The sequence below is a fragment of the Planococcus citri genome, chromosome 1, assembly GCF_950023065.1.
Source record: "Planococcus citri chromosome 1, ihPlaCitr1.1, whole genome shotgun sequence".
Lineage (NCBI taxonomy): Eukaryota > Metazoa > Arthropoda > Insecta > Hemiptera > Pseudococcidae > Planococcus > Planococcus citri.
In genome coordinates this window covers 5,249,463-5,276,583 of record NC_088677.1, presented here as the reverse complement: position 1 = coordinate 5,276,583, position 27,121 = coordinate 5,249,463, and the positions used below count along the sequence as shown (strand labels likewise).

The following is a 27,121-nucleotide window of genomic DNA, read 5'->3' as shown; positions in this document are numbered from 1 at the left end:
AGGGGGGGTGAAATCTAAACTTCTCAAGTCGATTAGTGGGTTTTGAGCTATTTAGAAGCCTCCAGCATATTTTTATTTTAATTTTCAAGTTTTTGAAAAAAAAACAACTCCATAAAAATAAGCTTATAATGATATTCAACTCCAAATAAACCAGAATCACGACTAATCCAACTCCAGCGTTTTTTATTCAATCTTTTGCGAATCATGAATTTTTCATTTTTCTTCAAAAATAATTGCTAGGGAAAATTTTGGATTTGAATTGTCAAACGAATTTTGAAAATATGTTCCTCGATCAAAAGGGCCACAAAAACGGAAGATCCGGATTAATAGAAGCTGAATTTCATTTGAGCCCAATTTGTATCTACTAGTATGTTTCCAAAAACTGTAGAATCCAAAATTCTGCTGGAGACTCCAGAACGATTTAAAATCATCACCAATCAAGATCGAAAATATGTATAGTAATATGAATCAAATTTCACCTCTTCACACTAATTTAATCAAATTTTGATTTTGTATCTTGGGAAAAGCCTCAGGCAGCGATAAGTTACCAACAGACTTATTCAAGAACGTCACATTAGCTGTTAAGAAGAGACTGGAGAAGGTGTATGATCGAGTACAAAGGAAGAAGCTGTTCGAAATCCTGAGGAAAATCGAAGTGAACAAACAAATAGTATGCTTAATTGAAGAAATATACACGGATAATGTAATAAAAGTAAGATCCGGAAACATGTTAGAAGCAAAGAAGATAGGAAGAGGAGTAAGACAGGGATGTCCAATGCTGTGTAGCCTGTTCAACATCTACTTTGACGACATGATTAAAGAATTGCTGAAAACCAAGCCAAAAGGGCTAGACATCAATGACACCCATGTCAATACCCTGTTATTTGCTGATGATCAGGTGGTCTTTGCTGACAACAAAGATGACTTGCAGAGAGCAATGTACAAACTTCAGAAAGTAGCAGATAAATACTGAATGAGAATTTCGTGGACAAAAACAAAGGTGATGGCCTTTGAGGGGAAACAGCCAATATGCAGTAAAATTGTTGTAAATGGGCTGCCATCCCAGTAGAACAAGTCAGAAGCTTTGAATATCTCATGTGCGAGCTATCTTACAAAGGAAAGGTCGACACACAACTGAAGATCAACAAATTCTTGAGAGTAAGCGGGGTGATAAACCGAGCCATCCCTCCAAGAAAAGTCAGAGCCAAAACTCAAATAAGAATCTACAATAGGCTGGCAAGATCAATGTTACTGAATGGAAGCGAAACATGAACGATGAGAAAAGATAAAAAGCAGAGTAACCACAGTGGAAATGAGATCATGCGAGCCTCAGCAGGATACACAAGACGCGATAGGAAAAGGAATGAAGACATCCTGAAGGAGCTAGGAGCAGAGCCAATCATTGGATGAGTGAAAGATTATAGAAAGAAATGGTGAAGACACATTGATAGAATGCCTGACAAACAGACCCCTTGAAAAGTCAAAGAATAAGGGACCCTGTCTTAAGACGGCACAATTTTTTTCCGAAGCCTGGTACTCCTAAAGTATCCAACCAAAATGGACAAAAATTTGATGGAAGGTCCCTCAGACTATCTACTACTTACCACCAGAAACGTAAAACTTTTGGTTTCAAACTCTTGTCTCAATCAAATGAATTGTAAGTAAGGCTAAATGTGCTGACGGCGCAAATTCATTCCTAAGGTGGCGCAAATCCAATTTTAGAAGTAAAACTGTAACTATATCGTTTGAATTCAATTGAAATTATCATGTTGAATGCATTAGGATCCCTAATTTACCCCATTTTATTTGATTAAAGGCTGTTAGAGTTTTTTCAGTGAATTTGGCTGACTATCCTGCTTTTTTAAATCTATTCGCAATAATACATTTTTATGAAATATTTTGAACAGAAACATGCAACATTAGGCACACTATATACACCACTACACGATTCACCTAAATCTACCCATTTTTATTGATGAAAATTGAAAAGCTCCTGCTTTTGCGGCTGCGTCATCATAGGACTGGTTATACAAATTCAAATTTTAGTGAATTTTGAATGAACATAAACACTAATGAAAAAACTGAGTAGCGCATTAAAAAGTAGATGAAATACAGCACATTATAAGATACTTTCAGTCACTTATAGTAATGAAACCAATTTGGAAGAGGTTCCAGCCAAAATTGCAACGATCGAATTTTTAAGCAAACAAAAATGTGTTCTCAACCGGGTTGAAAACCGTTTCAAATTGAATTGGTTGTGATGGTGGTGGTTCTTAGAACCATAGAATATTAGTGGTTCCCGGTTTCGGTTCCCAAAAGGTTCTCAGACATGGCTTTGTAATGGTTGTGTTCTGGTTCCAAAAGGTACCTTTCACATTGTTCTTCCAAAATGGTTCTCAGTTCTTCTCAAACTCAAATGGTTCTGATGCTTCCTTTTACTCCTCTTTTGATATTTTGCTGGTGGTGCTGGTTGTTCTACCAATTAAAAAATGGTTCCAAATGGTTCCAGGTCCAAAAAATGGCAAAAAATTGAAAATTTGAAAAAATTCCCCTTTACCTCCCTTATTTTGCATGAAAAACACGAATTCTTATTTCACTTTGGTAAAAAAAACATGAAGTTTCAATGATGAGAGGACCAAAAAGAACCGATTCCTGAAAAGGGTTCTGATGGTTCTTCTTATTTGAAACTTGTTCTGGTTCTTGTTCTGGTTGTTCTTTCCTTAAAAAACTCAATCGGTTCTAAATGGTTCTAAATTGTTTTGAAATCATTTTATATGGTTGTGCTTTTGGTACTTCTCTTTTCCAAATTTTGAAACGGTTCTGATGGTTCTGGTTCCCGTTTCACCTGACCTAAAAAAGCGGTTGTGGTTCCAAATGGTTTTCAACCCTGGTTCTCACTTCTCAAGAAAGCAAGGTAATTGTTTGAGCGGGTACAACTATGTTGAAAAGTTGAAGATGTGAAGCACAAAGACAGGGTGCAGTTGGTTTTTACATCAGCATTGCCAGATGCCAGAAATTAGAATTGCGCCATCTTAGGAACTGCGCCCTCATAGGGCAGGGTCCCCTACACTCCAACTGGCCGGAGGAGCAGAGAAAGACCGAGGAAAAAACTTGATGATGCATCAGCGAGCAATTCTTCTACAGTATCCCAGATGGGCTGAACATCTCACCGGGTCAAAGTTCAATGATGATGATGATGGGAAATAAGCCTAATTTGAAACTTGAAAATTCGACAAAAATTGAAAAATAAATTTCACCAGCTGAAATTTGCGCTGGTGGGGTACTTGGGGGTTGATTTTCGATTTTATTTTGTGTGGTAGAAAAAACTTTTTTATCGCTGTTGAGATACCCTCCTTGTTAAAACCATCACAAAGAAACATGAAAAATATCTACCATCCTTGAATTAATAAACCCTAAAATTTTAGAAAATTGAAAAAATTTTCTAGCTGACTGAAAGTTGAGCTCAAACGCAAAATAAAAACTAAGAAATTATTCAAATTTTTCTCAATTTTATAATTTTTTTTACAAAAAAATTTACCTCCCAACTTGACCAAACAAATTCGCCACTATCTGACTGAAAATTCAACATCCATTATGTAAACCCACGCCACGTGGGTAGCTCAACATGGCTGCCTTCATTTCGCCACATACACTTCACATCAAATATCAAATATTGACTTCGGTAGCCTATCGCCTTTCTTTTTTCCTTTTCAATAAAACAAATGGCCACGGTAAACATGTCGCGTCGCTTTTGAAAATAAAAATACGTATAATAGTAATTCATCTTATAATGGTAGGTATATCTCGTTACAGAAAAACGATAACCGAGCCGCCACGCCGCCTCTGCTAATATCGTATAAGCCACGCCACCAGATCATGAATATCACGTCGCGTGTCGATCTCGAGGGGCGCCATTTTTGTCGCGCTTTTGCAAAATTACTCGAAGGTAAACAAAAAGCCTCAAGAACCGGGCATTTCAAACACGCATCCGTATTTGAACAACATACAACGCAGGGTAGGTACATAGAGTAAACATCGATAAATTATTCTTAATTGCCTTCCTTTTGTATTATCTACGTATTTTGGAGAATTGAGGAAGGGAAAGAGGGAGACTCCAAATACCCATTAGAGGCTATTTCGATTCAAATGAGTATAATACAGTTTGACAAAATCAAATAAACAAAATAAGAACTAGAACTTCCGAAAAGAAATACAAATATCGAAGAAAATTGGAAAAATTAGTTCCGATCGAAGGTTTTGGGAACCACCGGTACAGACTTTTCAAATTTGACTTTATGATTTGAAAAAATCCCCCCCCCCCCAAATTCCTTAAAGGCTCTTACTCTCAAATTCTGTCAGCAATTGACTAACGTAACCGTCCTTGTCTCTTGTATTTGTACGTTGATCCCTCCCAATTAAGTAATAATTACCACCCCTACACACAGACAATGTCCATAAACAGCAATTAAAACTCGGTACTTTAATTCGAATTACAATAAACGTAAGCGACACACGCGTCATTTTTACGCGCGCAAAAAAAAACCATTTCGTTACGCATCGTAAAACAACGCTTGTTATTAAAAAAATAATAATAATAATCGCGAACGGATGTAATTCCATACAGAAGACACGTATTCCGAGCATGTGAAAACGGATACGAGTATTCCTACCCAGATAAAGAACTCATAGCTGACTACAAACTTGGCGAATTCGAATAATTTAATAGAAATGAGAAAGACATAGATAGAGGTGAACTGACAAACAGACAGACGAAAAAAAAAAAAAACCTAAAGAACGACGAAATTTTTTTCAGCATGCAGTTGTACATCGTAATTTAATTTCGGAGTAATTGTTAAATATGATTGTATATACCTCGCATTATAGAATGAAAATAGTAGGACAGGGCGTCGTCGTCTTCGTCGGCGTGTAATTTGCCTAAATGTCTATCGTGCTTATTCTTTTGGAAAATTCAAAGACAATGACTCGTGTGCCTCAAAGAAGCAATTTTATTTTCAAATTTTTTGTACAGTAATTTCTCATGTTGTAGGAGTATTGTCGAGTAAAGAGCTATAAAGGAGAAGGAATGAGAGGGTGTGTTTTTTTTTTATCATGGTACGTCATTTTTCACTTTTTGGTAAAAATTACACGATTGTTTAAACGAAGCGAGAGTAATTAGTTAAAACATGAATAGAATTTGAAAGGAAGATCTGAAATGATTTTTATCAAATTTTAAGATTTCACAGATGAGATTTATATTTTGTTTTAAAGAAGTTGCTGACATGCAGAACTGAAAACTGTCTCATTTTTCCGATATTTTTTTTCAACAAGTGCTTGACCTGTTTCTCAGTTCGCAAAGTAGCAAGCTTTTAAGAAAAACGGAGAAGTAAAAATCCTGAAAATATTGAAAAATTATTCCATAATGCCCAAAAAAAGATAGCATGACACTTTTTTCAGAAATCTCAAAACTCGTGACCTCATTTAGGAGCTCAAAATTCATCAAAAATCCTCAAAATACATTTTCGTCGAAATATTTCAATTTCTCGCAAAATTTTAACTCATTTTGATAGGTCACAAGACAATTTTTAAAAAAATTCCAAAACTCATATCCCAACTTGGGCTAAAAATTCTCCACAAATGGGCAAAACACATTTTCGTCGAAATATTCGAATTTCTCACGAAATTTTAATCTATTTTGATAGGTCACAAGACCACACTTGAATAATTCTACGATAGTTAATTTCTACTCCAAATTGGAGGGAGAGGGGGTGCGCAACTTCAAAATTCGACTGAGCCCTGTTGCACGACCCGTTTTTCACAAACTTCGGTTCAAATGGGCATTAGCTATAAATATGATTTTTTTGAAGCCCACAACTTAATGATAATGACGCTTGCGTTACAATTTTTTGTGCTCAATTTTACCAAAACAAAAATCATATTCAAGGTCGTGGACGTTCCCTCAAATACGTTTTCTCAAATGAAAAAACTCTTCAGATTTTTTTTTTCAAATCACCAATTTCTCAACTCCACTTTTCACGAACTTCACTACCCCAAATGCACAAAAGTGGGCGAAAGTTCTGTTTTTTGCCAAAGTTCCACAGAAAAGTCTTTTTTGGTCAAAATTTCCACTTGTTTTTTTTGTCGCATAAAACTATTCAACTTAGGTACAAAAAAATTTCATTTTTTTCTGCCATGACTACAAAAAATCCTACTTTTTAATTAAAATTGCTGAGAAAATTTTTTTTTTTTTTTTTGGGTGTTTGTAATTACCTGATTATTACACCCGTCTTATGAGATTTAAATCGAGTTGGTAAGGTCAAGTTTTTTAATTAGGTCTAAGAATTTTTTAATTTCGGAAGGGTCGTCTGGTATGAATAGGGATCTTTCATCTATTTGTAGGGATAGTCTGTGCTGATGTAAGGAGGGACATTGAAATAGTAAGTGTTGGACAGATATAAGTTCTTGTTTTTCACAAATTATCAAAATTGCCAAAATTTCAAAAAACACCCTTTTTGGTCAAAGTTTCCAAAATCATGTCTTGCTTTTTTTGAAACAAAAAATTTGTTTTTTTTGATAAAAATTGAAAAAAATGTTTTTTTTTTTTCAAAATAATTACAAGATCTTGTAAGGAAATACAATTTTTTAATAAGAATTTCCGAGAAAAATCAGATCAAAATGACTGTTTTTTTTTCATAAAAATTTCCAAAAAGTCTTGTTTTGACAAAATTGCTAAAAAAAACAACGTTTTTTTTTTGTCACAAAAACAATCATGCAATTACAAACACCCCCCCCCCCAAAAATTGTTGTTTTCTTTTGAAATAAAAATTACCAGAAAATCTCTGGTTTTCAAACCAAAATTTCAGAAAAAACATTTCTTTTTTTTAAATTTCAAAATCAAATCTGTTTTTTTGGATAAATTCCCAGCAAAAAAAAATCACTTCATCATCAGAATTACAAAAAAAAAAAAATACTTTAAAATAAATTCTATTCTGAGAAAATTGGGTTGATGTCAAAATTAACAAAAATTACAGCTTCTTTTTTATCAAAATTGTCAAAAAGTTTTTTTTTGCTAAAATAGCAGAGAAATTCTTTTTTTGTGACAATTTTCAGAAGCAATTTTTTGTTTTTTTGTCACAATAACATTAGCTTGTTTGGTTAAAATATTACAAGAATCTGTTTTTTTTTTAAATTCATTTCAGAATTAGGAAAAATTTAATTTTTTTTACCAGAATTTCAGAAAAAAAAACATTTTTTTGGTCAAAAATTCCAGAATTTCGTAAGTCTCGTTTTTTTGTCCCAAAAATCTGTTTTTTGGATAAATTTCCAGCAAAAAAAATCAATCAATCATCAAAATTACAAAGAAAATTACTTTTTTTCAACAAAAAAAAATTCTATTCTGAGAAAAATGACTGCTTCTTTTTCATCAAAATTGCCAAAAAGTTTTTCCTTTTTGTCAAAATTGGAGAGAAGTCCTTTTTTTAGCAACAATTTTCAGAAGCAAGTTTTTTTTTGTCACAAAAACATTTGCTTGTTTGGTTAAAATATTACAAAAATCTGTTTTTTTTAATTAGGAAAAATTTATTTATTTTTATAAGAAGTTGAAAAAAAAAATTCAGAATTGAGACTTGTTTTTTTTTGGTTCCAAAAATCTGCTTTTTTGGATTACCTTCCTCAACAAAATCTTTTTTCATCAAAATTACAAAAATATTTCACTTTATTTTCAAAAAAAAAAAAAACGAAAAAATTGGTTTATTTTCTTGGATACCAAAATGACTGCTTCTTTTTCATTAAAATTGCCAAAAAATTTTTCTTTTTTGCCAAAATTGGAGAGACGTCCTTTTTTTAGCAACAATTTTCAAACGAAAGTTTTTTTTTGTCACAAAAACATTTTTGCTTGTTTGGTTAAAATATTACAAGAATCTGTTTTTTTTTTTTTTTTAAATCGGAATTAGGAAAAATTTATTTATTTTTATAAGAAGTTGAAAAAAAAAATCTAGAATTGAGACTTGTTTTTTTTGGTCCCAAAAATCTGCTTTTTTGGTTTACCTTCCTCAACAAAATCTTTTTTCATCAAAATTAAATTACAAAAATATTTCACTTTATTTTCAAAAAAAAAAAAAAACCAAAAAAAAACGAAAAAATTGGTTTATTTTCTTAGATACCAAAATGACTGCTTCTTTTTCATTAAACTTGCCAAAAAGTTTTTCTTTTTTGCCAAAATTGGAGAGACGTCCTTTTTTTAGCAACAATTTTCAAACGAAAGTTTTTTTTTGTCACAAAAACATTTTTGCTTGTTTGGTTAAAATATTACAAGAATCTGTTTTTTTTTTTTTTTTAAATCGGAATTAGGAAAAATTTATTTATTTTTATAAGAAGTTGAAAAAAAAAATCTAGAATTGAGACTTGTTTTTTTTGGTCCCAAAAATCTGCTTTTTTGGTTTACCTTCCTCAACAAAATCTTTTTTCATCAAAATTAAATTACAAAAATATTTCACTTTATTTTCAAAAAAAAAAAAAAACCAAAAAAAAACGAAAAAATTGGTTTATTTTCTTAGATACCAAAATGACTGCTTCTTTTTCATTAAACTTGCCAAAAAGTTTTTCTTTTTTGCCAAAATTGGAGAGACGTCCTTTTTTTAGCAACAATTTTCAAACGAAAGTTTTTTTTTGTCACAAAAACATTTTTGCTTGTTTGGTTAAAATATTACAAGAATCTGTTTTTTTTTTTTTTTTAAATCGGAATTAGGAAAAATTTATTTATTTTTATAAGAAGTTGAAAAAAAAAATCTAGAATTGAGACTTGTTTTTTTTGGTCCCAAAAATCTGCTTTTTTGGTTTACCTTCCTCAACAAAATCTTTTTTCATCAAAATTAAATTACAAAAATATTTCACTTTATTTTCAAAAAAAAAAAAAAACCAAAAAAAAACGAAAAAATTGGTTTATTTTCTTAGATACCAAAATGACTGCTTCTTTTTCATTAAACTTGCCAAAAAGTTTTTCTTTTTTGCCAAAATTGGAGAGACGTCTTTTTTTTTAGCAACAATTTTCAGACGTAAGTTTTTTTTTGTCACAAAAACATTTTTGCTTGTTTGGTTAAAATATTACAAAAATCTGTTTTTTTTTTTTTTTTTAATCAGAATTAGGAAAAATTTATTTATTTTTACGTAGTCTATTACAATTTTAGAAAATTTTTTTAAAGAAAAATTCCAGAGTTGAGTCTGGTTTTCTTTTGTCCCAAAAATCTGCTTTTTTGGTTAACCTTCCTCAACAAAATCATTTTTTCATCATTACAAAAATATTTCACTTCATTTTCAAAAAAAAAAAAAAAAAATTGGTTTATTTTATTTATTTATTTATTTTATTTTATTTTCTTAGATACCAAAACGACTGCTTCTTTTGCATTAAAATTTCCAAAAAGTTGTTTTTTTTGCCAAAATAGCAGAGAAACCTTTTTTTTGGTCAAAATTATAATCAAGTTTTCCTTTTTTTTTGGTCACAAAAACATTTGCTTGTTTCGTTAAAATATTACAAATTTTTCTTAAAATTAGAATTAGGAAAAATTCAACTTTTCATCCCAAAATTGAAAAAAAAAATTTTTTTTGAGTCAAAAATGTCAGAATCAAGTATTATTTTTCTGTCGCAAAACTCTGCTTTTTTGGTTAAATTTGCACCAAAAAAACATTTTTCCATCAAAATTACATAAAATTTTACTTTTTTTCCAAGAAAAATATATCCCAAGAAAATTGGTTACTCGTTTTAATCCAATCATCAAAAACTCGAATCAAGTTCATTCGCGAATGATTTTCTCAAAATCGAAGAATCATTCGAGAACGACTGAATCACTTCAGTCATCAAATCCTGTGAACGAGAACGTGGTAAAATTTGACCTTTTTTCAAGTCCGTTGATAAAAATTGAAGATGATTTATTCGCGAATGATTCACTCAAGGGTCAAGGGGAGAAAACTTGTTCGCTGATGAATTTTGAACACTTCATTCACGTGAGGCTGACTCTCGTTCCTTAGATTTTCCTCAGGCAGTGTCCACAATAAAAGGGGTATTCGTATCGCACACTTCGTCACATGTACGCAATTTGTTTAGGGTGAAATTACAAAACGTCGAATTCATCACGATATGAGACATCTTCATAGTATCACGAAATGGAAACATTCAGTAGCGTGACTCACTCGATAAATAATTCAATCAAACAGAGCACACACGATACCTATATGTAAGTTTCAGGGTATATGTTTCAATAACAAGAAGACGAGCGAGGTATACTACAGTGGTCAAAACAATACTACCGATATAAAATAGTACAACTTAATATGTGCACGTATTATTGCTAAGCCCTGGTGGCCTTAATATCAGTCCAAATAACCGAATTCGTTCACCTATTTCTTTTGGGTTGCCGAGTAATTTGTCAAATCGAACCTTTTTTGAAGCAGGAAGGGGACTGGGGAGCAAGATGAGTTGGTTATAGGAACTACTATAAGCAGTTACGAACCCTTTTTCGCGGTGTCCGAGAAAACGAAAATTAATTTAGCTCGTTTCGACTTTTTTTCTCGCCAAATAGCCACGCGACCAGCCCAGCCAGCTGAGTACACAATGGCGGGATGTGTATTTCCTGTCCACTGTCAACTGTCCAAGTGTCCATCCATATATGAATTTCAAAGTCAATTTTTACTACATATATGTAATTTCATTTTTTTATACTCGTATATCCGTGTATCGTAATTATGATTTTTCCTCTATGTAGTTTGCAGGTTGGTTTACTGGACCATATTTTTAATGATAAGGCACGCGTTCGTTGGTGTTGTTGTCGTGAGCAGGTTTTGTTTTTTTTTTTCAAATCTCGTGTTTTAGTATACGCATCGATGGGTTTCATTTAAATCATTTTGGTACGACAATTGCTACCGGATGGTCACACGTTTGCTTCGGTGTGATATGTATAATAATAACATCATACTTGAGAGTAGTGATCATCGCACCATGTAAATTCATACACTCAAAAGGTTCGAGAATATTTTCATACCATTCGTATTATCGTATACTCGCTCTCGTGCTATGCCAATGGTTCTCTACACCTACGTTCCATTTAAATAGTTTTGTATTCGTATTGATATTATGAAAACTTGCCCGATGATTAATAATTACATATTCGAGGAATGCTGAGGTGGAATTGGTAGACAAAAACGAAATCTCTGAGTGAAATAAATAATTAACGTGTTAGAATTTTTTTTACGATCTGACGCTGGCCACAAATCGTTATTGTCGTGGCTGCAGTTTGATCCGGAAATGCGTGAATAACAGTGCCAACATACGTCGAAATGGCACGTCATTCTTAGGAATTTTTTTGATAACGGAATCACAATCGACGGGTAGATACTTTCATCAGAAAATATTTCGTACTTGTTTTAGAAGAATTTCCGTATTGACGTTATTCGCGAACCAACGGGGTTCGTGATTCAGCAGCAGGTGTACTCTCTGATGCAAAAGAGTCTTTTTGAGTAAAAATGAGAATATTTGAAACAAAATTATAATGATGAAATTATTGGAGAAATGGGGTTCAAAAATAGTCGGGGAGTCCGCTTAAGGATCTATTGCACCCCCCTCCCGTCGATCCTCCGGGACAACTTTTTTCTTGAAGGGGGAGTCCTAAGGAACATTTCTAGCCTTTGTACTCAAAAAAAAAGTGGCCTTACTTACAAAATGGCGGTCATTTTGATTGACAGGTCAGCCAAAATCGCAGATTTTGCGTTCCAGTATTAGACTTACACGAAATTTTTTAAACCGTACAAAGGTAGATCGAAAGATCAGGCAAACATTTATCACCTGTCGAAATTTCAAGTGCTAAAGTGCATTTTTCGATTTTAGGTGAATTTTTGAAAATCCAATTTATTAAGCCAAAAATAGGGGGAAAAAATCAACATTTTACCAAACTGACCAAGAAAGCTGAAATTTGGGATATACCCCATTTTCGGCACGCCAAATCGACTGGAAACGGTTTCAAACCGTTTTGAGGAGTTCTGGAGCCTCCAGCAGATTTTTGAAACTCGAGATTTCCCAAAATTTCATCAAATGGAGATGAAAAGCCGAAATTCATTACGCTAACTAATTTCAATACGCTACAAAGCCGGCTGTAGGTGGATTTCAAGTCGTTTTAGAGTCTCCAGTGCCTTTTTGAAGATTTCTGAAACCTGAAATTTCCCAAAATTTCATCAAATGGAGTTGGAAAGCCGAAATTTATTCTGCAAGCTAATTTCAATACCCTACGAAGTCGACTGCTGGTAGGTTTAAAGTTGTTTTGGAGCCTCTAATGACTTTTTGAAAATTACTTGCGCCTCCAGTAGATTTTTGAAACTTGAAATTTTCCAAAATTTTATCAAATGAAATTGGAAAGCCGAAATTCATTCTGCAAGCTAATTTGAATACCCTACGAAGTCGACTGCTGGTTGGTTTAAAGTCGTTTTGGAGCCTCCAGTTTTCAAGTGCTAATGTGCATTTTTCGATTTTTGGTGAATTTTTGAAAATCAAATTTATTAGGCCAAAAATGGGGGGTGGGAGAATCAACATTTTACCAAATTGGCCAAGAAAACTGAAATTTGGGATATACCCTATTTTCGACACGCCAAATCGACTGAACACGGTTTCAAACCATTTTAAGCAGTTCTGGAGCCTCCAGAAGATTTTTGAAACTCGAGATTTCCCAAAATTTCATCAAATGGAGATGGAAAGCCGAAATTCATTCTGCAAACTAATTTCAATACGTTACAAAGTCGGCTGCAGGTGGATTTCAAGTCGTTTTGGAGCTTCCAGCTACTTTTTGAAAATTACTGGAGCCTCCAGTAGAATTTCACAACTCAAAGCTTTCACAAAATTTTATCAAATTCAGTTGAAAATCCAAAATTCATTTTGTAAATAAATTTCAATGTGCTATCAAGTCGACTGGAGCCTCCAGCAGATTTTTCAATGTTCGAAATTTCCATAAAATTTTATCTAACACAGTTGGAAATGAGTGAAACTTTTCGGCAAATTACGTGAACACAAAACCGAATTTTTCAGCATTTTGGGGAGGAACTTGAAATTTTTGGCAATTTTAACAACCAAAAAAAAACAGTTTTGACAAAAAATGAGTTTCTTTTTTTTACTTTGGCAAAAAATATTTTTTTTTGCAATTTCAGCAAAAAAAAATTGAAAACCCATGAATGAGACTATACTTACGAGAAGAAAAAACAGAATTTTTGGGCATTTTGACGAAAAATTTTAGACTTTAAGCAATTCTGACGACAAAAAAAACTTTTTTTTTTGGAAATTTCTACAAGAAAACAGTTTTTTTTTTGGAAATAAATTAGATTTTCTGATGATTTTGATTTTGAAAAACCAGTTTTTTATGAAAAAAAAATCAAAAATATGATTTTTTGCGACAAAAAAAAGCAAAACTTGTTTTTAAAATGTTGACCAAAAAAAAGAATGCCTCCGCCATTTTGGCAAAAAAGAAGTTTTTGGCAATTTTAATGAAAAAGAAGCAGTCATTTTTGTTAATTTTGACCAAACCAATTTTCTCTGAATAGAATTTATTTTTGTTGAAAAAATGTAATTTTTTTTGGTTGTTTTGATGAAAAAGTGATTTTTATTTTTTGAGGAAATTTATTCAAAAAAGTAGATTTTTAGGACAAAAAAACAAGACTTGATTCTGGAATTTTTGAATTTGAATAAAAAAATCTTTTTTCTGAAATTTTGGTTAAAAAAGCAGAAATTTTCTGGTAATTTTTTTTATTTAAAAAAAAAACAAAATAATGATTTAGTGACAAAAAAAACTTAATTCAGGAAGTTTTGAACAAATAATTTTTTTATTAATAGGAAGTTTTGTCAAAAACAAGGCCTTCTGGAAATTTTTATGAAAAAGAAGCTGTCATCATTCTGATGATTTTGACTACAAACTGGTTTTCTCGACAATATTGATTGAAAAATTTTATTTCCTCGCAATTATGGCAAAAAAAAAGTAAGATTTCGTAATAATTTTGAAAATTTTCAATGTTTATCAAAAAACAGATTTTTTTTCTACAAAAAAAGCAACACATTATTTCGGCAATTTTTATAATTTGTGACAACAACCAAATTTTTTTCAGCAATTTTGATTACAAAGTAGCATTTTTTGCAATCGTGGAAAAAATTTTTTTTTCGTAAGTTGAGCAGTTTTATGCGACAAAAAATGTTGACTAAAAAATACTTTTTTGGAGCTTTGGCAAAAACTAAACTTTCGCCCACATAGAATTTTATTTGAAAAATGGAAAACATTTTTTGTGCCAACAAAAAAGCAAGACTTATATACTTACTTAATTTTGGAATCATTTTTTAACAAAAAAAAATATATGTTTTTTTTTTAAATATGTAAGTAAATGTATTGAAAAACAATTTTCTGGCAACAGTGATTTAAAAAAAAAAAAACAAAAAAAACAGATGTTTTTATGACCAAAAAAGCAAAACTTGACTCTAAAAATGTTGACCAAAAAAAGGGCTTTTCTGCTATTTTGGCAAAAAAGAAAAACTTTTTGGCAATTTGAATGAAAAAGAAGCAGTTTTTTTAGTAATTCAAAATCTGTTTTTCGATATGATAAAAAATGAAAAAAAAACAACAAGGTTTTCCAAAATTGATAGTATAAAATTACTTTTTTTTGTCACAAAAACAACGTTCTTTTAATTAAATTTACCAAAAAAACCTTTTTGTTTTATTAAATCAAAATTACCAGAAATTTCTGCTTTTCAACCAAAATTTTAGAAAAAACATTTTTTGGTCAAACTTTCATTAAAAATGTCACGAACTCACGATTCGTGATGAGAACCAAGAATGAAAAATGAGGAGTTCAGTTCATAAAAATTTGTACAGAATATCGACAAATTTTTCTAAAATTCATTTTTTATAAAAAATGTCAACAAATTAATTTAATTATTATTATAAACTTTGAAAATTACTTTACCAATTTTCGGGCCATTTTCAATAATTTTTGTAGCAATCTGGCAACATTTTTTCAATTGTGAATTTTTCAAATGATTTTTTATCAATTTTTTTCATAAACTCCATCAATTTTTGTAGTTTTTACCTGTTTTTGGATTTATTTTTTACATTTTATTACTTTTTCCTCATTCTTCAATTGAGAGGCTTCATGGAAAAGGGGTCTTAAGATTTTTATAAGTTCAAATGGACTTTAAAAAATTATTTATTGGCTAACATTTCCCAATTCGTTTTTTTTTTTTCCATGGAAGAACATATGAAAAAAAAAAACAAAAAAAATTGACCAAGGCCCCTTTTTCATGAAGCCCCTCAATTATTTATGATTAGTGAATTTATTAATTTTTTCACTTTTTTTTGGGGCATTTTCAACAATTTTCAAGTAAATTTTGGCATTTAATCAATTTATTCTCTCTTTGAAACCATTTTCACTATAACTTCCATCAATTTCAAAACACAAAATTCCGATCGATCGAAATAACTGCAAGTTCAATCAACTTTCACACACTTTATGATCCAAAAAGGTTCTCTCAAGCGACCCCAGTAAATAAAAATCCACTTCAGATTACTCAAATCTATCCAAAATATCTCTCAGCTCCTCTATTTACTCGATCACAAGGCACAAATTCATCCAGAACCGCATTCCAGTCAGTTAATTAGCAACTTTCCACATACCAGTGTGATGCATCTCTTCGCTCAAACACACAAGTTCGTACCTACGAACCGTACACAAGTAATGAATAATTTCACAGCAAAGTTTCCCATCTTATCAACATCAAAACATAAACACCACGGTAGAATGTAAATTTCCAAACCATGTTTCCTGACAAAACGACAAACAACGCTACACACACACAGTACGAGTGAAAATTCTGGCAGCTTCACGACCGACCCATGACCCAACTTGGGAGATACGCGGTTTTCGTGTATTCCAAATCGGGCACTAGAAGCTAATTAGCATGCAACCCGGCGTACACCTTTGATTAATGGTAAACTCGGGTAACAACCTCGTTTGAACCTTGATGATGTATTCCAGAGAGTCAGAGAGCTCGTGGTGGGTTCGATCATTCAGCACGTAAAAAAATATAAGGGAAAAACGACATAAAAATTAGAAACAACGTTATACAAAGGGGGTGAAAAGCAAACAAAAGGTAAAGGTGAGTCATGAACTCATAAAATGCAAAGGGGGATACTGAATCAGTCAACGTGACGTAAGATACCTACTGGACGATAATAAACGAGCAAAAATAAGTTTAATTAAAAAAAAAAAAAAAATGAAAAAAAAGGGGTAAAAGTTGCACGATATTTCCAACGACGAAGGCACACCTAACAAAAAAATACGTACGGTTTTCTCAAATCAAAGATTACATATATATGCAAGTTGATCTGAAAATAAACACTGGATTATACTTTCTTCGCATCGTACTGGTCTATTATTATAAATTCTAGTAAATGTATGTAACGCGACATCGACATCGAGGCCAATTCAACGACCAAATGTCAATGACACAGCATCTAATAAGACTACAATTCCTTTCTACGTACAAAATCATAATCAACGGTAGGAAAAATACATCCAGCACCACCTACATATAAGTTCCATTCGTTTATATAGCTCGACAGACGTGATTTATACGTAATTTTAAATACCACATCGTGTACTACTGAGTTACTTTCAATTTACACGCCCTTCGAATTCAATCAAAACGCCAACAAGGTATCCTTTTCGATTACCATTACAGTAAATATTCTTCTTCGAATTCAATCGAGTGTTGGTGCACAAATTTTGGACACAATTTCAAATCAAACAGCAACGAAGAAATGAAAGTTTTCACTCTTCAGCGAATCACTGGGTATTCCCGTCAAGGAAAGTACGAGTAAATCACGTTTGATTTCGCTAATTGTTATAATAATATTGAAATGTAAACGATGTCGAAGTAAAACAACGCTACTTCAAGGATTCCGATTGTTTACAATGGATTGTCGTAGTTGTTACTCGTAGCAGTGACTAACGATTATGAACTTGATCGTTAAAATAGAACGTATGATTTTATAAATAACATATTATGCGACCACAACGTTGACACATACTTGTATTTCGAGCAATAAATCTGTTTTTCTTCGACGGATCTCAATAAGTAACTTCTGCTGCTCGGGAGACAGATCTGCAACATGAAAACAAACGTAATGATAAACAATCTGAATGTGATTCACTCAGTTATATTATAAATATGGCAAAAGAATTAGAAACTGATCACACTAGATGGTATTTTAATATGAAATACGTTGTTAACGAATACATCGAATATAATTGTTCCAATGATACAATCATCAGCAAGTGGTTACAGCAGTGTGATAGTGTAACAGTAACAGGTTTTCTGTGCAGGAATTTTTGAGGTAATGAAATTCTGTACGCTGTGGAATTGGGTAACCGAGACTTGGCTATGTTCGTTGAGTCATGAAAACATTCTAGATCGTATTTAAATTAGAAAATAGAGAATATACGATAACGTATTCGTATAATTACCATTTAGGTTAAATGTGTCAATATTATTCGGGATATTCATTCTTGATGTATCTCATCCCACTGACAAAGTTCAATATTATAAGGATATCACGCCGTTGTAATTACACGCACATAGAATTCCACGATACCGAAAATTAACTATAATTCGCACACGAATTACATTTTTTCCAACAAAAAATCAAAACTTTTTCCAAAAAATATTCCTGAAACAGGAAATAAAAAAAAAACAACTTCAACTTTTGAAAACAGAGACTTTACACGTTGCCAAAATTACCCTGCGCAAAATCAAATAACGAAAACTACCTACTAACTTACCTACTTATTGATATCGTACGGTTTGGCAATCTCGCAATAGACCCGTTCGCGTACGAGTGTTGTGTGAATATAGTGGGTGTCTAAGCATTGTTTTTCTATGCAAAAGTTGTCCCGGTGAACCCGGTGAACCCTCACACAAGGAAAGAAAAAACGCGTCGACTACGAAACAGGGTTGTAAGGTAATTTATGTCGGTAAATTACGGCGGTATTTTACCGTATTTTACGGTATTTTACCAAAAGTTTATTACCGTATTTTACCGTAAATTACCAAAAAGCATTTTTTGCCACATTATTTGAAAGTTGAAAGGATGAATCAACAGCTGAAGATGATTGGCATCAAAATTTACAATTAATTTGCATAAATGCTAATGATAATTGATGCATGTTACATATAAACAGGAAAATGTCTTGAAAATTACCAAACAATTCCCAGAAAATTATTCACAATCAGCGTTGTGAAAACGTTATTTTATCAAAAACGAAAAACGAAAAAAAACGATATTTTTGAGGTTCATGGAGACATAACGTTAAACGAAAACGTTAAATATATAATAACGATATTTATCATAAAACGAAATCCATTTCGTTTTTTTTCGTTATCAATTTTTTTTCTTCAAACACTGGAAATAGGTCTCAAAAATGCAAAAAAATGGGCCTGCAACTTCAAAAAAATGAGAAAACTTTTGGAACATTGTTATTATAGGGGATAAATTATTAGTTTTCTGCATATTTTTCATGTTTTCAATTGTTTTAATGTTGCTCTTTTCCTAATTTTTTTTCTAAATTCACTGAAATTGGCCAAATTTGAGGAAAATGAAGAATAACGAAAAAAAACGTTAAACAAAACGAAAACGTTATTTTTAATAACCAAACAAAACGTTATATAACGAAAACGTAATTTTTTTAAAAGTGAAAACGAAAACAAAAAACGAAAACGAAATTATTTCGTTTTCACAACACTGTTCACAATTGGTCAAAAACTTAAAAAAAAATGGCAAATGGCATCATATCGTGAAAACATGTTGAAATCAATTGAAATGTCATTAAAATAAAATGTACTTCAAAGTTCAAAATCATTAAATTTTGGTTATTTCAATCATTAAAATAACCAAATTGGTCAATTTTTGATTTGTTGACAATTTTGAATGATTTTAATTTTTAATTATAATTTTAATCCATGCTTTATTGCTTTCCAGTTTTATGGTTATTGGTTAATGGTTATACAATTAATTTTTCCCCATTGGCCATCTTTCATCACTTTTTAGTTTTTATTTTTAGTAATTTTCAGTAACTTCAAGGTTTTTTAAGTGTTGTTAATGTAATTTTTAACCCCTTCATAGTTTCATATTGTTTTCAAATTTCAAGCAGAAAATTATTGAAATTTCCACCCATCATATAATAATACACAGAGTTGGCGCGATTCCAGGAGCTTGAGAATCGGATTCCAAATGGTGTGATTCCACAAAATTTTGAGTCCCGATTCCGCTTATCAGATTCGCCAGATATAGGAATCCGAATCCGAATCGTAATTTTCGATTCCGATTCCTTTCGCGACTCCGATTCAGATTCCACTCACGACTCATCTTAGGATCCTCTCACAACTCCAACCAGATTCCTCTCACGACTCCAGCCAGATTCCCATCACAACTCCTTAAATTTCATAAAAATGAAGCATTGAAGATGAAATGAACATTCTAACAAACATTAGTAAATAAATATAAAGGCTCGCCGGTGTTATTTTTTTGTAGGAGTGGGGGGTGAGGCGTGGGGAGGGGGCAATTCTAAATTTTTCGTACATTATTGTGTAATATGTCGAATAATATGTTTTCGAAATCGTAGAATCCGAATTTGGAGTAATTTTTTTTGTAGGAGTGGAGGGTGAGGCGTGGGGAAAGGGAAAATTTCAAATTTCTCCTACATTATCCTTATCGTGTTATATGTCGAATAATATATTTTCGAGGTCGTAGAATTCGAATCTAGAGTCATTTTTTATGGTGAAGGTGGAAGGTGAGTCGTAGGTTCGCATGGGTGGGGCCCTCTCCCCAAACGGTGATACTTGAATAGCACTCGACCCTAAAAACTAGCTCAAGATTCGAATTCTGCGACCTTGAACACATATCAACCAACATGTTACACAATATTATAGGCAAAATTTGAAATTTCTCCTCTCCTCTTGCCTCGCCTCATACCCCTGCGAAAAAATAACCCCAGATTCGAATTGTACGACCTCAAAAACATATCAATCGACATATTACACATTAATATAGGCAAAATTTGTAATTTACTCTCGCTCCCCTTGACTCACCTCCCACCCCTACAAAAAAAAAATATCTCCAGATTCGAGTTCTACGACCTAGAAAATATATTATTCGACATATAACACGATAATGTAGGAGAAATTTGAAATTTTCCCTTTCCCCACGCCTCACCCCCCACTCCTACAAAAAAAATTACTCCAAATTCGGATTCTACGATTTCGAAAACATATTATTCGACATATTACACAATAATGTAGGAAAAATTCAAAATTTTCCCTCTCCCCACGCCTCACTCCCTACTCCTACAAAAAAAATAACTGCAGATTCAGATTCTACGACCTTGAAAACATATCAATCGACATATTACACAATAATGTACGAAAAATTTAGAATTGCCCCCTCCCCATGCCTCACCCCCCACTCCTACAAAAAAAATAACTCCAGATTTGGATTCTACGACCTCGAAAACATGTTATTCGACATATTGCGCATCGATCAGGGTCGAATCCTAATAATACCAATTAATTTGTAGATTTTCTGACTTACCCCAAAGTGGGGTAAGTCAGAACAAGTTACATTTTATTCGATTGTGCGAAAGCTACTGCGACAATCGCGCTGAAATTTTCACCATAGGTTAAGAACCCTTATGGGAACCTACATACCAAATTTCAGCCATATTGGTTCATTAGTACGAGAGTAACAGCTGATCAAAGTTGAAATTGTGAAAAAACGTTCTGACTTCCCCCGGTGCACCTTATGTAAAATTTTCAACTCACCATGTTATTAGTAAAACAATGATAAATTCTAAATTCATCATTCAGATTCACTTTCACAACCACTTTTCAGCGCCAACCGGCAAAAATTAGATAAAAGAATATTTATGAAAATTACACTTTTTTGTATTTGTGCTTTTCAATTGAATTTGGGTGATTTCGTTCATTGTGAGAGTCTAGAGAATCGTAATGATGAGGAGTCGTGAGAATCGTAATGACTAATGAGGAGTCGCGAGAATTGTAATATCGGAGTCGAGAGAATCGAAATATCGGAGTCGCGAGAATCAAATTACCGGAATCGCGAATCATATTACATTTGCGATTCCTGCTTGAAAAGAGTCAGATTTCACATTTTTCGATTCATCTGTCAGGTGAATCGAAAATGGAATCCGATTCCGGAATCGGATTCATGCGATTCTCACGACTCCTTAAAAAAATCGGAATCGCGCCATCTCTGATAATACACAATTTTATAAGTTTGAACCTTTGAAGGGTTGAACACTATAAGTTCATTACATTATTCAAGATGGTAAAATACGGTAAAATACCGTATTTTACCGTATTTTACCGCCGTATTTTACCAGCGAATAAATTACGGTAATTTAACAACCCTGCTACGAAATATTAGTGGACTGCTACATAAGCGGCAACTCGGCAACTTAGCAACTTCGTTTCGCGTCAGTGGAACGAAAATGATAAGAAGTTGCTCGGTTATTGGCTGGAACTAGCAACCAAATCAAAATTTTTTGATTTGGTTGCCAAGTTGCCAGTTGCTGGTTGCTAGTTGCTGCTTATGTAGCAGTCCACTTAGTTAAATTCACGCTGTACCCGTACGCTTATTAAAACCGAATATCTCACCATGAACCGGTCTATTCGTGATTTCTGCGTATGATTCTGGCTAAAAAAGCCAACTACGAAAGCCAAAAAGGTTGTGTTTTTTCTTTTTTTTTCGCATTCCACAGAAAGTTGAAACACGAAAGTTGCGAAGTTTGAAAGTTCATGGTTTTCTGCCAACTTTTAAATGTTCAGTGGTGTTTCGGAACGTACTAGGACGTTTTCTTTCAGATCTAGAAATCAGCCGGATAGTCGAGAAGAGACTTTGAATATTCACGTTTTCGACGTACGAGATGTAAGTACACAGAATGTAACGATGAAATATCTATTTTTAAATCATTAAAGTTGCAAGTTTTCGGCGGATTGATTGCGAAAATAAGCGTGGAATTTCGCATTCAACACGTTACCGTGCAGTATTTCATATACCCGAAGAGTTTTCCCCAAATTTATTACTGTTTTGATCGTACCATTGCATCATCTTTTTTACTCTCGTACTTGGATTTCAAACCTACATTATTCTAACTTCGGATTATATTTTTCAGCAATCTCAAGCCAGATACAGTTCGTACATTTGGCCATCAGCTCCGATCCTCGCCCTCTACCTGTGGGAACACCGTCACGAACTGAGCGGTAAACATATCTTGGAACTAGGCGCCGGTACAGCTCTACCAGGTATCTTAGCTGCCAAGTGTGGCGCTTACGTAACGCTTTCGGAAAGCGCTCTACTTCCAAAAAGTATCCAAGACTTGGAACGAAGCTGTAAACTAAACAACTTGAATTCGTCTCAAGTACAAGTTATCGGTCTAACTTGGGGTCTATTCACGTACAGCGTTTTGCAACTGAAACCGGTCGATTTGATCATCAGCTCGGACTGTTTCTACGAACCGATCACTTTCGAAGATATCCTAGCAACGGTAGCTTTCCTGTTGGAGAAAAACCCTCGCGCTAAATTCCTATCAACGTACCAAGAACGTAGCGCCGACTGGTCCATCGAACACTTACTCAATAAGTGGAATCTACGCTGCGACGAGATCTCTATCGATACATTGGGCGAAAAGAGCGGTGTGAATATCGACGATTTTCTACAAAATCATACCATTCACTTGTTACAAATCAGTCGTCGATCTTAATATGTCCACGGTTAAATCTGTATTCAAAGTATTCGTTAGCAATATACCTTGGACGATTAGTCAACGAGAATTGAAACAGTATTTCTCCGAGTACGGTCAGGTAGCTTACACCAGCGTAGTTTTCGATAGAACTACCGGACTATCCAAAGGTTACGGTTTCGTTTCGTTTACGACGCAAGGAGGCGTCGATGCGGTTACCAGTAAAACCACTCATTCGCTAGAAGGAAATAATTTAGTCATTCAACCCACCGATTAATTATTTTCACATTCGAGAGTAGTTATTTTTTTGTTTAGACAGATTAAGGAGAATATGGATTCGCAAGAAGACGATCTAGCCGCGCAATTCGATAAAGCTTCGGAGTACGTTATGAATCATCACGAAACTTTAGATCAAGATACTCTACTCGATATGTACGGTTACTATAAACGAGCCACCGTTGGCCCTTGCAACACCCCTAAACCGTCTTGGTTCGATTTCTCTTCTAAAGTTAAATGGAAATCTTGGAATAACTGTAGCCATTTATCTAAACCGGAAGCCATGAGAAAATACCTCGAATGCCTCGATAACGTTACTAAAGACTGGAGATCCGATTCCAATACCCCTATTAACGGTATATTTGTCAGCTCGATGTGTACTACCGATCAAGTACTGCTAGAAGATCAAAAAACCGTATTCGATTGGATCAAAGAAGGCGATCTGGATAAATTGAAAAGCAAACAGTTCGATCCGAATTGCAAAGACGACGAGGGTCTCGCTCTACTGCATTGGGCTGCTGATCGAGGTGATTTGCAAATCGTTCGATACTTGGTCGAGGTGAAAAAAGCTAACCTCAACTGTTTAGATAGCGAAGGACAAACACCGTTACATTACGCTGCTGCCTGTGGATATCCTGACGTAGTCCAGTGTCTTATCGATGCCGGCGCCGATTCGAAATTAACCGATAATGATAACAATACGCCCAAGGACGTCGCCGAAAACGATAGCGTCGCTGCCTTATTTTCTTAATATTTTGTAATTATTATTATTGTTAGCTCGTAGCATTGTTCGTGGCGAATATAGGTTTATTTCTTTAACGTTGTCGACTTTTTTTTAAATTTTTTTTTTAGCAGCCCAAAACCAGAGCACCAGTGTCAGGGAAGAGGAAGGAGGGTCCAAGCAAAGAGAGGAATAGCTTTTCTGAAACCATCTCGAACGAAGACCAAATCCACTCGGAGATTTTCATCGAATAAATAATCTGGTTTTTTTCAGTTTTTTTCCTCATTTATATATTTTCACACACATAAGAAATATATTACAAAACATGCGTTAAAAATGACTTTTCAAAACAAAGTAGATTCCAATATAACAAAGATTCCTATCTAATAAAAAGCATTTTAAAAAAAAATAATAAGTGGAAATTTTTACTTAAAAAGAACAATAATTTACAACTATAACCAATAAAGAATTTATACAATAGAAATACATACAACGTATTAATCATACATTAGACGGTATAAAAAAAGAAAAAAAAAGTAGTAAAAATTTTTAAATAGCGTTTTAAAGTAAGTATAGTTAATTAAAGGTATGTTAAATCGCAAGTTTGAAATTATTTTTTTAAAAAGAAAACATGGTAACGAATAGTTAATCGGGCTGATGTCGAGAAATGTAAAAAACCTTGACGTTTAAAATCTCAACGCAACCCTTTAAAGATATGTATACAATGTAAAAATTAGCTTGGTGTTGTGATTAAAGAAATGTACGAGTATTCAGTAGCCATAAATGATTCAACAACGAAGTAAAATTATTTAAAGCAGTCGAAACTTCAAAATGTCGAAATTTAGACACGAGATGAGATTTTTATTCCAGATTTATTTCAAGAGAAAACAGAAATCAAACCAAATAAACACATGAAGAATAGTATTGGAGTAAAACAGCAAGTAACCTAAGCAAGAATACTACATCACTTGTAAGTAGGTACATAAGTACAGTAAACGAAGATGAAAAACTGAAATTGGAAATATTATACCAGCGATTTAGAACTTATATTTAATAAACGAGTCAGCCTACCGATATCTTGCGATATTTTAAATTGAATTTTTTTTTTATTTGATCGCTCATCGAGTATTTATTTTTTGATGTTTCAATATTATTATTATTATTATTATTACGGTTATTTGGTTATTTTTATTTAATATGAATAATCAAAATATCACAGTTTTGGTGACAATCGTAAATAAGATAAAAATGAACGCATAAAAATTTTTCGCTAAAGTAAAAAGGAAGTTTCTATCAGATTGATAAGTGTAGGTAAGGTACTGTAAAGACGTTAACGGTGGCATCGACGGAATAGTCGATGATAATATGTATGAATAGATATGTCACTGACAAGAAAGTTTGTACTTATTTTTCTCTCTCTAGAAAAAAAAAAAAAAAAAGTTTCGCTAATAAATTTATTAAACTTAGAACATACCTAGATGATAAATGGAGAATATTTTGCTTCAAAAAGTTCGTTGGAATCAATCTAATAATAAGTCTATGGACCAAGTGATTTCATTCATCTTTTTTTTTTTTTTTTTTTTGAGGGAGGATAGAGAACAAAAAATTTACTGGGCAAGATTCAAAAGTATGGACTGAAGTAAGTAGTGGTAAACAAATGTAAAAATTTTAATGTGAAAGGAGAAAGGGTGAGAATAAAATTATCATCATTTTCAAATTCTGCGCGAAATTTCAACCCATTTTGATTGGTCACAATTGATCAAAGTCACAGAAAATGAGTTCTGAAGAATATAAGTGCTGAAGAGAGGGGAATTGAGTAAAATAATCATCATTTTCGAATTCAGCGCGAAATTTTAACCCATTTTGATATGTCACACAGTCATTGAAAATAATGATCGTTTTATTCTACCTCCCCCCACTCCCTTTCTCTCATACTTCCTCAAAATCCATTTCTTCCAGTTTGATCGTGTGACCTATCAAAATGGGTTAAAATTTCACGCTGAATTCGAAAATGATGACCATTTTTCTCTCAACTCCCCCCTTCCGTAATCCGACTCATCATAACACATTTTTTCACAATTTGAACGAGTAACCTATCAAAATGAATTGAAATTTCACACTGAATTCGAAAATGTGAGTTATGAGCGATGCAAGTGCAGAAGAGAGGGGAATTGAGTAAAATAAACGTAATATTCGAATTCAGCGCGAAATTTTAACCCATTTTGATATGTCACACAGTCGTTGAAAATTATGATCATTTTATTCCAACTCCCCCCCCCCCCCCACCACCACCACCTTGCCATCATACTTCCTCAAACCCCATTTCTTCTAGTTTGATCCTGTGACCTATCAAAATGGGTTAAAAATTCGCGCTGAATGTGAAAATGATGATCATTTTTTTCTCAAACCCCCCCCCCCCCCCATACTCTCACTCTGACTCCTCAGAATAGATTTTTTCACAATTTGAGCGAGTAACCCATCAAAATGAGTTGAAATTTCGCGCTGAATTCGAAAATGATGAACATTTTTTGCGAAACCCTTTCCCCCTCCCTTCGCATATGGACCTTCCTAATTTTTTCCTATTTTGATTGGTCACAATTGATCAAAGTCACAAAAAACAAGTTCTGAGGGATGCAAGTGCTAAAGGGAGTGGAATTGAGTAGAATCATGGTCATTTTCGAATTCAGCGCGAAATTTTAACCCATTTTGATATGTCACACAGTCGTTGAAAATAATGATCGTTCTATTCCAACCCCCACCCCCTCCCACCCCCTTGCCCACATACTTCCTCAAAACCCATTTCTTCTAGTTTGATTGTGTGACCTATCAAAATGGGTTAAAATTTCACGCTGAATTCGAAAATGATGACCATTTTTTTCTCAACCCCCCTTCCGTACTCTGACTCATCATAACACATTTTTTTCACAATTTGAGCGAGTATCCTATCAAAATGAATTGAAATTTCGCGCTGAATTCGAAAATGACGATTATTTTTTGGTGTCATCCTCTCCCCTCCCTCAGCATTCGGACCTTCTTAATTTTTTCGTAACTTTGCCCGTGTGACCTATCAAAATGAGTTGAAATTTCGCGCTGAATGCGAAAATGATGATCATTTTTTGCTGTAACCCCCCTCCCCCCTTCGCATTAGGGCTTTCACAATTTTTTCATTACTTTGATGGTCCGACCTATCAAAATAAGTTGAAATTTCGCTCTGAATTCCAAAGTGATGATCATTTTTTGCTATAACCCTCTCCCCCTCCCTTCGAATTTGGACCTTCTCAATTTTTTCCTCACTTTGAT

At 33.3% G+C, this 27,121-nt stretch overlaps 4 protein-coding genes across 4 annotated transcripts in view; 3 read left to right on the top strand and 1 right to left on the bottom strand.

The window, feature by feature from the left end:
- Window positions 1–17,761, bottom strand: part of step (cytohesin steppke) — a 138,703-nt gene extending 120,942 nt beyond the window's left edge. The window contains exons 1-2 of the mRNA XM_065364546.1: window positions 17,536–17,761; window positions 17,100–17,173 (exon numbers count right to left, since the gene is read on the bottom strand). Coding sequence (XP_065220618.1) covers window positions 17,100–17,173; window positions 17,536–17,575 — 114 coding nt within the window. The 5' untranslated portion in view covers window positions 17,576–17,761. The remainder of the gene's footprint in view (window positions 1–17,099; window positions 17,174–17,535) is intronic.
- Window positions 17,762–21,812: 4,051 nt separating this feature from the next.
- Window positions 21,813–22,921, top strand: LOC135845706 (histone-arginine methyltransferase METTL23). Its single transcript, XM_065364493.1, has 2 exons — window positions 21,813–22,010; window positions 22,258–22,921. The coding sequence occupies exons 1-2, from the start codon at window positions 21,903–21,905 to the stop codon at window positions 22,843–22,845; spliced, it is 696 nt and encodes a 231-aa protein (XP_065220565.1). The 5' UTR covers window positions 21,813–21,902; the 3' UTR covers window positions 22,846–22,921.
- On the top strand, window positions 22,847–23,134 carry LOC135845721 (uncharacterized). The gene has a single exon (XM_065364517.1). The coding sequence runs from the start codon at window positions 22,847–22,849 to the stop codon at window positions 23,099–23,101; it is 255 nt and encodes an 84-aa protein (XP_065220589.1). The 3' UTR covers window positions 23,102–23,134.
- Window positions 23,135–23,155: 21 nt separating this feature from the next.
- On the top strand, window positions 23,156–23,919 carry LOC135845715 (acyl-CoA-binding domain-containing protein 6-like). Its single transcript, XM_065364505.1, has one exon. The coding sequence runs from the start codon at window positions 23,156–23,158 to the stop codon at window positions 23,849–23,851; it is 696 nt and encodes a 231-aa protein (XP_065220577.1). The 3' UTR covers window positions 23,852–23,919.
- Window positions 23,920–27,121: the final 3,202 nt, after the last annotated feature.

What these genes read in the sequence shown, in the direction of transcription:
- LOC135845715 (XM_065364505.1), top strand. Translation starts at nt 23,156, where the DNA reads ATGGATTCGCAAGAAGACGATCTAGCCGCGCAATTCGATAAAGCTTCG.
- LOC135845721 (XM_065364517.1), top strand. Translation starts at nt 22,847, where the DNA reads ATGTCCACGGTTAAATCTGTATTCAAAGTATTCGTTAGCAATATACCT.
- LOC135845706 (XM_065364493.1), top strand. Translation starts at nt 21,903, where the DNA reads ATGTTCAGTGGTGTTTCGGAACGTACTAGGACGTTTTCTTTCAGATCT. An exon ending in ACGTTTTCGACGTACGAGAT is followed by an intron (nt 22,011 to 22,257) that starts GTAAGTACACAG and finishes TATATTTTTCAG; the next exon opens with CAATCTCAAGCCAGATACAG.